Source organism: Filicampus tigris, chromosome 3, assembly GCF_054856515.1.
Source record: "Filicampus tigris isolate MCC_2025a chromosome 3, RoL_Ftig_1.0, whole genome shotgun sequence".
NCBI lineage: Eukaryota > Metazoa > Chordata > Actinopteri > Syngnathiformes > Syngnathidae > Filicampus > Filicampus tigris.
Genome location: NC_141219.1, coordinates 23142913 through 23155817, shown reverse-complemented (window position 1 = coordinate 23155817; position 12905 = coordinate 23142913). Strand labels below are relative to the sequence as shown.

General features: G+C 39.4%; 1 protein-coding gene across 31 annotated transcripts in view; it reads left to right on the top strand.

The window, feature by feature from the left end:
• madd (MAP-kinase activating death domain) overlaps positions 1–12883 on the top strand; it is a 44260-nt gene extending 31377 nt beyond the window's left edge. For 26 of the 31 annotated variants that reach the window (XM_086026949.1, XM_086026950.1, XM_086026975.1 and 23 more), the window contains 3 exons: positions 6321–6390; positions 8404–8450; positions 11401–12883. In XM_086026949.1, coding sequence (XP_085883075.1) covers positions 6321–6390; positions 8404–8450; positions 11401–11514 — 231 coding nt within the window. In that variant the 3' untranslated portion in view covers positions 11515–12883. The remainder of the gene's footprint in view (positions 1–6320; positions 6391–8403; positions 8451–11400) is intronic. The other 5 variants (XM_086026981.1, XM_086026978.1, XM_086026971.1 and 2 more) reach the window with 1 other exon arrangement.
• Positions 12884–12905: the final 22 nt, after the last annotated feature.

Below are 12905 nucleotides of genomic sequence, written 5' to 3'. Positions count from 1 at the left end.
ATAGAGTGAGAACCCAATAGCAAAGTAACGACAAAGGCGTTGATAAACTGCCTAGATGGTCTTTATTCACTTGATTGCCTAACAGTTTAATGTAAACAATGTAGACAAAACATTCCCATACATCCACAAATACTTGGGTGTAAAAAAAAACAAAAAAAAAAAACTTCTGCGTGTTGAAGAGCGCACGTCACATGACAGTGCGCACGCTCCACATACATACGTTACACGCACGTTTCTATCCAAACATGTGACACCAATATCTTGTATTTGGAAAAAACAATGGCATTTTCGGATTCAGCGATATCAAAATAAACTAAAACCGTTGAAACTTTCTTGGCACCAAAATGTTACTTGACCAGACTTTAACAGAGTGAATAATATGAATGAATAAAGATTCAAAACATACCAATAAAGTGTAAAGGTGTTTATATCCAGGTTAATAGTTATGCTCTTTTCCCAGACCAAAGATCAAGGTCTTTCAAAGTCTTTTTACAATCATGTTTTCCGAATTAATGAATGGCCAACTGGTTTTCATTTTCAGATAATCAACATGTTTTACTTAAAGGGGAAGTCAACCCAAATATATTTCTTTCAAGAATGTTTTATGTGGGCCCACTAGTTGAAACAGGACATTCTGATTAATATTGCGCAAACAACAATGTGAAAGTAAATAGGAAAGAATTTAACAGTTAAAGTGGGAGTCAACCCAAACCTTTTTTTTTTTTTCAAGAATATGTTGTTGCTGAAAATTACTTCACAGTTGCTCGGGGCTCAGATAACGACCACCATGGTACAGCTTCAGAAAACAGGTGAGCTGTGATTGTTTTTTACCTGAGATCTGAGCAACTGTGATGTCATTTTCAGTCGACAGAAGTGACAAAATGGCTTTCCCCCGAGATGGCTAAAAATATGTGGATTTTGCTGCTTAACTCATATTCCACAAACGCAATACTGACCAGAATGCCTTGTTTCAACTAATGGGCCTGCATAGAACATATTCTTTAAAAAAATATATGTTTGGGTTGACTTCCGCTTTAAATTTCTTTATAATTGGTTTAGTGTGTGACTCGCTTAGAACCACTGTGCAATTGACATACATGTGGCCCAAACAATTGGTCTGCTGACTGGAATATAAAAATAAATAAATAAATAAATAAAATAGGATGCCGGGACGGGACCTGCGTAAAAGTGGGATAGAACAATGGGGTTGGTGAAATCCATTGGGTCTCGGGACACAAGGCAAAAAACTGACACCAAACATTAGGAGCAGGCGCCATACAATACAATGTCTGCACAATTAATGAATTACTTAACTAATAAATGAATTAATAAATGTTTTCTTTTGCTTTTTAATGTCCTTGATTTAGGGATTCAACTTGATTTTAGGACAACGTTGTGTTGTTGATGTCAGTGGCAACAGTTTGTGAAACGCTGCAACTACGACAGTGCGCTACTACTACAATGACTTCCAAAATTAGTCAAGTCAAAATTCGTCAAGTCAGCCGTTACGCCGCGACAGACTGGCGGGAATAATTTCAAAATAAATGCGTACCAAGGCACAGTGTTTTACTGTAATTGGAAAGATATTATTTTGAAGTTGGTCTCACCGCGTTGGCTGATCATTCCATCATGAATAGAAAAATCAATTATTGCTGTTGTTGGCATGACTAGTTTGGCCCACAGTGCACATGCGAACCTTTCTTTTAACAAGGTACTTTATATTACATAAATCTGTAACATTAGACATTAAATATTTTCAGTCGTTAGCTCTTGTTTTTTTTGTTATTTCTGTAATTTTTTACTTGTCTGTAAAAATTGATTGCGATCTCGCTCTGGCTTAGCAATTTAAAGGTTAACTACCGGTAATTATGCAAATTAAAGTGAATTGATAGTCTTCTTTTAGCATTTAACAATCAAAGTTTTTAATCTAAAAAAATGCTGAAAGGGACAAAGAAGTCTACCAAAAAACTGAGCATAAAAAAAGCATATAATATTCAATGCAGTTCAAAAATATAAAACAGAATATATTGCTAATTAAATCAGATATTTTTACTATATGTGACAGCATAAATTGTGCACTACAAATACAGTGGAACTTCCAAAATCGACCTTTTTTATTTTTTTCAATAAAATGTCCCCATAGAAATCAGTTGAAATTGTTACAGATCAAACTGCGACTAAAACAAAACCTACACAAATTCTAATGCTTTATGTAACATTTTAACATTTTCATGGAAAAAATGCATGATTTTGCTGGCAATTTTCCTAAAAGTTGCGATAAAAGTTGCAATTTTGGCTGGCTCACAACCTCATTTCTTTACAATTAAGAAAACCTTTTCTACAAATTTAAAACAGATTTTTACAAAGGATGTTTAGAAGAGCAACAGATATTTACAAATGTGTATTTTATTGAAAAAGGATGTTTAGCACACATCTCTCAGAATCTGGAGTTTGATCAAATATGACGACAACAGTCTTTTTGTGGCTCCTCAGTGCTGCTTCTTCTTTCTGGTAGAATGCAGCTAAATATATATATATTTTATAAGCTGATGATAAGCCAGAATGGCTCCTCCATTGATGACTTTCTCTCTCTGGGATCTTCTCATAGTTCACAAGAAAGCGAAGAAAACTTTTATCACTCTTAGTCTTTCTCCCCCCAACTGGGTGTCTTGATAAAATGTAATATCACATCATCAGGCTGTTGTGTGAAACTAGTACAGGTGGGCAATGCATCAAATTTTCAAAACAATTTGTGAGTGTTGTTAGGCGCATGTGAAAACATGTAATCGTACATTTACAGTCATTTTAGTGTGATCATAATAAAGTAAGATTTTGTACACAAGTAACATTTTGTACACAATGGGAGTTGGTGATACTTGGTAATTTTTCACATATTTCAAATTTGTTTGATGATTAAACTTCAACGAAGATATTTAATGATTGATTTCCGTCAGTATATTGACCAACACTAGGCTTAACACACGTTATTCACATACACGTTTTATATCATTGTTTCTCACCTTAATTCGTTCTGTGCTCCCGACAGACTTCGAGGCCATCGCCTCCCTGAGTATTTGTAGAGAGTGCACCTTAGTATACGCAAGGGCTGATGTGATAAAAGCAGGTCAGATAAATAATATGGCCCAAGACCAATAAGCCATTTAAAACCTAATAAAAGAAAATGAAAATCAATCCTGAAACACTCAGGGAGCCAATGCAGCGATTTTCGAACTGATGGAATGCGGGCCCGCCCTTTGGTCCTCGCAGGGTTTTGCAGTAACTGAAGATCATTAGCAGTATACTTATTTAGAACACCAGAGAGCAGGGCATTGCAGTAATCGAGATGACAAGGTAGAAAAGCATGCATCAGCAACTCCGTGTTAGCTTGAGAGAGAAACGTGTGAACTCTTTCTGTACTTTTAAGACTATGAAATCCTCTTTTCGTAACGTTTTTATTATGTGGAATAAAATTAAAGGACTCTTGGATGGGCTAAACATTGGCACTTATATTATAGGTATGCATGTAAAAATGACATCAGCACTAAAATCCCCCTCCTAAAAGAATCTATAGTGATTTAAGGGCTTTTTTGGTTTAAGATTTATGACAAATTGCCACGCCCACCTTTTGGAGCTTGGCTTATTTTTCCCGTCTCAGCTGTCTACGTCACAGCAGGGAGGCAAGCATTGTAATATTGCTTGGTTTGTCAGTTCTGTTGTCTGAAACGACGACCACTCGCCACTGAAATTCCAATACACATTATGAGTCTTGTCCACTTCAACCCGTTAAAACGTATTTTGCATTATGCAAAATATTTTGGCTCATGTGTCCAAAAACCATGATCACCTCCACAAAAGAAAAAATCCTGTTCCTGTCGCGTCTTCACTTACACAGGCTGAAGCGGACAAGAGCATGAATGTGCACACGACCCCCGGTGGCGACTGGTTGTAGTTTTCGGACATTTAGCTATGCTAAAGTTTTTGCTAAAACTCAGGAGGCAGCCGGCTCAGCCGGCAGCCAGGTATGGATGTTTCTCCTCACAGCCACAGCTAACAGTAACCGCTACAGTTGTGTGAAAAGTAACAGCACTACTCAAGGCAGCAATTAGCTTTCGGCCACTAAACAGACGAAGTTAGCAGAACAAAAAGAGTTTCTTATCGTCCAGACTTGCGGCTCTGTGCCGTCGTGTAATTTTCCGTACGCCACATAAACACTTCCTCGAGCGAGGCCGACTCTGCAGCCAAGTGTGGTGGTATTCGACGCGTCGTATTTGTATGATAGCGAGGTTCATGACAACCCTGGTTGTGTTCAAAGTTGGACGCCAGCGCATGACCCAACCGAGGATATGCAGTGCAGAAAATGCATGGATGGAAAGATAGACTTTAGATCAAATTCAGAGCAACCCAGCTCCAGCGATGAGGTCGACTCTAAAGCATAGTGTGGCCGCATCCGACGCGTCATTTTTGGATGAGTGCTGTAGGCGTACCCCTAAGTGACCTATGGTTAACGCTTATGGATACGCCGTGTTCCTGGAAGATGCTACAATATGATAAATCTCGCTGTTTAAGTTTGACATTTTTGCTCCCTTGTCTAAGAAACATTCACAGTGGGATGATGCCGTGCATGTTAGACATGCTATCTGCAACATAGCCGCCAATCTCATGTAGCAATGTCGGCACACAACTTTGGGACTCCTCCACGTACCTTTCCCCAATGGCGATTTTAACAGGAAAGCCAGAATGTTCCCAAACAGAAGACCGCAGTGTATGGGGGGACCTTCGAGCTCTGGCTCTGGCTCTTTTCTGGCTCTCTCTTTTGTGCCGCTACTCTCCTCTCCCGCGTGCAAAAGTCAGTAGCGCCCGTGCGCAAGCTAGCGCTAATAAGTGGACCGAACCAAACGCAAGTGGACCGAACCCAACATGCCATACCGAAGCGTATTAATACACCCACGTGTACCATTACGCCCCTACTTATGATATGTATTTGTCTCACGAAATGTTTCATTAAACTCCGAATCGGTTAACTTTAGGGGCATTTGACTTTGGAGGTTCCACTGACTACCACTAATCATAAAATATGAATATAATTCAGCTACCTGCCTTTGTTCACATATCTTCACTCTTCCATTAACAAACAGCTGTCAATTGATTTTCGCATTTAATCGGTCTCGCTGTATGAGTTGTTTTAATTGTGCTCAAAGCCTAGAACCTTATTTGGATGCCAATCCTATCGTAACGGGTTGTTTCTCTAAAACGTGAAACACACAAATTGACAATGCACAGGTTGTTGCTCTGCAGTAAGACAATGTGGCGTCTTGAACTAGCTGCAGGAACCAAGCGTCCATCATTGAGTGCCCTCATGAATTTGTTGTGCTTGTGTGAGTGTGTGTGGTGCCAGCCCTTGTTGCTGGAGGAGGAGGCATGGAGGGCTGTGGGGGATGGAAAGCAAAGGTGAAGCCAGTTTTATGACACCCCAGTCAAATGGTCGCTCCGTTTTTTGTCTCCATAACGGTCAGGGTGCGGTCGTGATTCTCGACTAAGTCTGTACACAGCTCCTGTGGACAGTGTCCACGCAGAGTGTCGTTGAGTGTTTGTGCTCTTTTGTCCGATAATAATCCAAACCATTTCTCTCCCATGCTTTCTCCCCCTGCAAGGAGCGGAAGGTACACAACCTCTGCTGTGTTTGCTTCTTAGCAGTAACATCTTATGGGTTCCTTTTTGTTTTCTTTCATTTCCTTTTACTCTTGTAGCTGTGTGTCCTTTTCTCTTTGATATGAAAATTCCATGTTTGCATCTATGGGCCACATTGCTTCTAATGAACACTCTTCTATTAACTTTTCAATCTGAAAATGATTTGATCTCTGATGTGACTTCCAATGCTATTATCAAGTAGTTGTTAGCTTTGAACTGTCCCTCTGCATTTAACTGTTGCCCATGTGCCATGGAAACTTCGCATATTGTGCTTCCTTTATTATTATTATTATTATTATTATTATTATTATTTCTTCTGTTGCTGTTAAAAGCTTTGCATTCCACATGTAGCTTTTTTTAATTTACCTTTCATACTGAATAAGACAAATTTTAACCTGTTTATTTTTGTGTGTGTGTGTATATATATATATGTATATGTATATATGTATATATATATATATGTATATATGTATATGTATGTATATGTATATGTATGTATATGTATATGTATGTATATATATATATATATATATATATATATATATATAAAGTTAGAACTTTCATCCAGTATTGTTAAGTTAATAATGTTCTGTCTCTTGTTGTTTTTTTGTTTTTGTTTTTTGTTTTTTTAGGTTTTCATAGAGCTGAGTCACATAAAAAAGTGCAATACAGTGAAGGGAGTCTTTGTCCTGGAGGAATTTGGTAATTACACCATCTATTGATTGTAGGCCTGTACTTGGCGCGGCAGTAACTCAGCTTCATGGCAAAGAGCTAAAAAGGGAAAAAGGGTTCGTTGAATTGGATGTGAGGAGTAGAGCGATAGATACACCACAAAATGAAGCATTTGACGGTGCACAACTGGACTAGGCAGGAAAATAGGATTCATTCCGAAATGAAATTAGAAATAAACAATGCAATTCAATAGCTTGATAAATCCTAGGTGTCTCATGGTAAAGTTACCAATTTTCAGTTTTTTTTATTTTTTTATTTTATTTTTTTTTATTTTCACTGTAATGCAATGTCTGTAATGCGGAAACACCATTAAAATAAAAATAAGAAAAATGAAACAAAAATGGACATACCGGTAAGTGTTTTTTACAGGACAGCGATGAAACGTTAGGACTGAATTGAATTAGTTATAAAGACAGGTCCTTATTATTTACGCATTCCACACCATTTTTTGGGGGGGAGGGGGGGATACAAGATTTAGTTTAATGCCTTTAGCTCCTCAGCAGGGATAATACATCCTAATTTTACTTAAAGTGGAAGTCAACCCAAGCATATTTTTTCAATAATATGTTCTCTGCTGGCCCACTAGTTCAAACACGGCATTCTGATGAATATTGGGTTTGTGGAATAAGACTTAATCCACCCGTTTTTAGCCATATCTGGGGGCGGCCATTTTGTCATTTCTGTCAACTGAAAATGACATAACATCTGCTCAGGGCTCAGGTAACTACCAATAGCGGCTGACCTGTTTTCTGAAGCTGAGCTGTGATTGGTCGTTACCTGAGCCCTGAGCAGTTGTGATGTCATTTTCAGTCGACAGAAGTGACAAAATGGCCGCCCCCAGAGATGGCTAAAAAGGGGTAGATTTTGCTGATTAACTCATATTCCACAAACACAATATTAATCATAGAATTAATCATAGAATCATGAACTTGTGGGCCTGCTGGGAACATATTCTTGAAAAAAATGTGTTTGGGTTGATTTTCCTTTTGGGATTATTTTAAGTGAAGGTCAATGAACGATGGAGTTAACCACATATAGTGAGTTGCCATTATTTTTGTTATTGGTCCAGGTTTACTGAACAGACTAATGAAAAGAAGAGGGTAAGGAGGTTAGTGTTGTAGTTTGGTGTTGTGAGCAGCGGGCAGAGAGGTTTCTGAAGGTTGAAGGTAAAGCGCCAGGCTGGGTTACTGTCGTGTCTCTGTGCTGATTTTGTAATGTTGCCCTCATCTTTGCCACTATGAAAACCTTCATTCTCCAGCAGGTAAAGTGCTGTCACCTTTTCTATTCAGACAAATTATACACACGATATCTGTTCTTTCGACGCCTTCATTTTCCTGTCCTGTGCTCCCCTCATCAGCTGCGGTTCATTTGGGAGATCACCCCAGACTCCATCTCTCATGGGCCATTTTTTGCCACAGCAAGGGGAGATCTTCCTGAACTGTTTTTTATTTTTTTTATTTTTTTTAGGGTGCTGGGAGAAGAGGTTTAACATGTGCTTCATTTGTTCAGCCTCCTCTTCTCTGCTATGGGTTCAGTTACTAATGAAAAGTCAGACTGGGGCCAAATATTTTGGGCACTGCGTAGCTGCTTCTTCGTCATGTCCTTTCACATTCATTTCATTGGGGTGGAGATACGTAAAAATTGTCTTCTATTTATGTCCTTTTCATATTGAAGCAGTTCTCTTGAAAAACACATTTGTCCATTTTTGTGGGCTATGTTTTGTCCTTTAACAGTCTAAAGTGGAGATGTATTATATTCCTTGAAATTCACATTTTATTTAGGTATTCACACACACACACAGCACATTTAATTGGCTTGATTTAATTTGTGCCCATTTTTGACTGGTGGCGGGGACATCGGTGGCTCACAACCTTTTTTCAAGACATATTCAGATTTCACTTCTTTAACACCCCCCAAAAAAAATTAACTGACTCAAGTTCCTGCTGCCCTTGAATTTCTCTTCTGTCTCTTGCATCGGCATAGTTCCTGAAACTAAAGAAGTGGTGATCCACAAGTACAAGACCCCCATGGTGAGTCCTCATCAGCCTGCCAATGCACCACTTTGCCTTCTGGTCAGTATGTGACACACAGTAATGAAAGGAGACTTTTAATATGTTCACAATAGTCTAACTGACAACATACAGAGTCAAATTTTCCTAATGTGACTTTGAAATTAATGTACAGTGGACTCCCGCTATTTGTGGGGAATAAGGACTGGGCTGGCCCGCGAATAGTGAAAATCCACGTATGATTGACACCTATTGAAATGCACAAGCCAGCAAGTGAAAGTGGCTGCAGTGAAGGCCGGTTCAAGAATGGAGAAATATCACGTCAACGAGAGCGGCGAAAAGGATTCTCAAGAGTATTAAAAATGACGCCTTTTTTTTTTATCAGTTGTCCCTCAAAAACATTTGGTTGTGTGATTCGCGAGTGGGCGTGCGCCATATGTTTTTGACCCTCTAAATCAAAGTTGAGAGTCAACATTTTTCAGCTACATATTTGTGATCAACCTGCAAGCTAAAAAGAAAACACTCTCAAGTATCACCATTAATGACCAACATTACGGCTGCATTTACACTGCAGGGTGTAATGCCCAATTCAGATTTTTTTGTTAAATCCGAAACTTTTATGTACTTGTTTGTGTGCAAAAATGCTTATTACTTTTAGTCACATTTTAGTCATTCCTATTCGTGATAGTTTTAGTCTAGTTGTAGTTGACGAAAACAAAAACAAAAAAAAAACGTTTTCGTCGACAAATATCTGGGGGCGACTGACAGATCAACGACTGACAGATCACACACTAACAATTTCATCCAGTCATATACGTCACATTATATTTAAGTCACCAAAGTGCCACGTTTGGCTCGTCATCGTCTCGTTGTCATTAAAAAAAGGGGGGCATTAATGCAATAATTTCGTCATCGTTGACGAAAACAACACTTACCAAGACAAATGTGACTTCTAATGTGAACGCAACGCCTCTGTGATGTGAAATATTTAAAAATATTTATTTAGTATTTTTGAAAGCCACTGTAGCATTACAGTATGCACAGTTTGAGCTGCTTTAAGAGCATTAAAAAAAAAACAGTGTATACTGCACATTAATCAAAAACTGCACCAAAAGAAAATGTTTAAAAACAACAGTTGTTGAAGGTTAAAAGCGAATGTCTTAAAATTAAAAAGTGAAATACAACTGAATTGCACAACTGCAGTGATTCTTTCATGTACCACTAGTGGGAGCCTGGGTAGCGCGAGTGGTACACATAGCACACCTTCAGAATCACTCTAGTAAGGAAATGCAAGTTCTCACAAAGTACGATATTCGCTTTGCATTTGTTCCAAGGTGCAAAATCCACACGCGCACGTCTGATTTTGACAGTTGCACAGGCTCGTCGCTTTACGGCGATAACTGGTCCCGATATACAACTTTTCAAGGTTAGCAACCGCACGAAATGAGACATGTAAGCGTGTCAACCACTATTTGCTGTTTTTCATTGGACTGTTTCATATTCATGGCCTAGGTGTTTTCCGTGCAAATATGTCCGCTAATTGAAACGTCTCCGTTAGCATCTGGAACACGCGAGGGGAAGTGACGTTTTCCCTGTTACGAGACTGAGGGCCGGACTAAATGCGTCTCCGGCAAATGCGGCGAGACGTGAGGTTCTTAAAGTTACATAAAGGTCCAAAAAGGTCCTTAAAGGTTCTAAAAGGAGAAGCATTTAGTCCGGCCGCGGCGGGGTTTCTGTAACAGTGGTTATGTTAGATTGAGTTGTTGTTGTTGTTTGGGGGCCAGATTTGAGTGAGGGAACTGCGTGAGTGGTAGTTTGTCAAAGTTGGTAGTCGGAAAGGCTAACAGAACCCTGTTTAAAATCATAGGTGGACCAGCCTATAGGCGATTACTATTTTTTCCAGCTGGACAAAAAGGCGGATGGATGGACAGCGGAAGGGTACCCCGGCTTTAGGCGGTAGATGCTGAATGGACCGCAATTATTATTATTATTGTTGTTGTTATTTATTTATTTATTTATTATTATATATTTTTTTTAAATAAAGTTAACATCAAATTATTCAGAAAAAGTCTTGTAAGTACGGTTTAAATAATAATACAGAGATTTGTAAGTGAGCCTCACGCTTTTAAACTGCAATGTTTAGTTATGAGTTTATACATCCGGGCAGAATTTGTTTTGGCCTCTCATTTTGTGTAAAATATGACTATACTTTTTAAATCGTAGTGATAACTACAAACACTGGATCAAGTGCATAACAGAATAATGATCAAAAGGACTCCTTTTGTCAAATAGCCCACCCAAGGTTATGCAAACTGCGTCCTTAAATGTGTTGTTGTTTTTGTTAATTATGATGTATACGATTTAACCACTAATTACACACACTGTAGTCAGCAGAGCAATTTGTATGATAGCAGATAAAAGTAGATAGTGGAAAAAGAAGGGAACAGATTTTTTGATGTATCATTGTGTGTGTGCAAAGCCACCGACAATAACAGAACAAACTCAGTTGAATTATTCGGCTTCATTTTCATGATGACTGCGCGACGAGGACACCAAAGGCACTTTAGAGTGATATTGACCCAACTGTCAAAGGAACTGCAAGTAAATGTAGTTGAATTTGATTCATTTGGCGAAATGATGAAAAGATCTGAAACTCTGATGAAGACTGGAACATGTTTGGGCTGTGTTGATCCCAGGCCACGGTCGGGATGACAAATCTGGCAGCAAGTCTACATCAACTTGTGGGCACGACTGGCTTTGACGTTACTGGTGAACCCAGTTTGACCTTTTTGTAAACTTGATTTCTTTTGAATAGCATCGTTTACGTCATTTACATTGACCAATCAGTCAGTTTCCCGGTTCAATTCCAATTGGCATTTAAACAGTCCTCAGTCCTCTTCCCGTCGACATCGTGACAAGATGAGGCCAAGACGACAGCTAACATCTTCCGCCCCCTCCTCGTCTCGTGCAGGCACACCAAATCTGTTACTCGGTCCTCTGCCTTTTCTCCTACGTGGCAGCTGTGAAGGGGAAGGAGATGGACGGAAAAGCCAAGATTCTATCGCCACGACCCCTCCCGAGCTAGTGCACCCTCTGCCCCTCCTGGAGCCCACCCCTTCCCCCACCCCTCCTCCATGTGCCTCTACTTGAGTTCCAACACCACAGACAATCCCTCAGTGACATGGAAGCGCACAAACCAGTGTAAATATTGGCCTGTTTTCCACCCTCCCTGCTCTGTGATCTGGTGTAAATATTCGTTCCCAGGCCGTTTGTCCTCGTCTGTTTTCAGACTCCTGCCCTCCGACCAGATGGTCCTTAAGAACGTTAGAGGAACCGAGTGCATGCGGCTCCCGTGCTCACAGCCCCCCCCCGCCCCCATAGAACTTTTGTGTGATTGTGTGCGCATTTACTGTGACGTGGCTCTCTGCTAACATGTGCGCCGCCCACGAAATGTGTTCTTTTGCTCTTAGCTCAGTCCTTCGGGCTGATTTACTGTTCTAGTTCCACCCGTAACATCGTCTGTGCTCCGCTGTTGATCAATAGCATGTTACTATGACCATTCAGGAATAAATATTATATATATTTACATATATAGTATTTAATATATACATATTGCTGTACATTTCTGAAAAGAAATACCAATAAATATTGACTTGCCTAAATGTGCAATACGATAAGTTGTGAGCCGTTTATCTGGCTGAAAGTAAGAACTATTAAACATTGATCTGTCGTTTGACGTGATACGTCGTCGGTGTGATGTGATTGCCTCATCGTGTGAACCGTGTAATCATTTGGTAGGTTGGTGACACTGTAGAAAACTGTTCCATAAAGTGATGAATGTGACCCTCAAACTCAAGATGCAGTGCACTCTGTTGCTATTGGATTTCAATTCAAGCAGACGTCAGTCGTAACGCTTGGGTGTACTATTGATGTACAATTTTTGCCTAACTTATCACATGACCGCATCGCAGTCGGGAGAGCGATTAGGTACTTCACTCTTTCACAAAGGAAGTTCACTAAGAACTAATAATAATAAAAGAAGTGAACACCAATGCAGGTGTGACAATATATTCTGCGGTGTTGGATGCCATACCTTAAGAGTAAAGATTGTTCATCCTTAACTTTGTGTGTGTTAAGTTTCAGTGTTGTGTAGTTTTTCCCATATCCAGCAATACATTGGTACAAGCCTGTATTTTTAGCCATAGACTGTATACAAGTGAATAAATAGAATGTGTCACTAATTCCACCTCATCTGTCACAATAAACCTGAATCCAAAATTCAATGTGGAACTGGGACAAAGCTTTGAGAATCAGTGGATCTTTCCAACTATGTTTGTGTTGACTGGCTACTTGTCTCGTGAGGAAAGAAATGCCAAGTGTGAGTATTCTAGTAATTGGGAGTATTTATAAAATATGTACAGCTTTAGCCATCTAATAAAGTGGTTCAAAATGGAGCCCCCGTGGTCTTGATTCTTT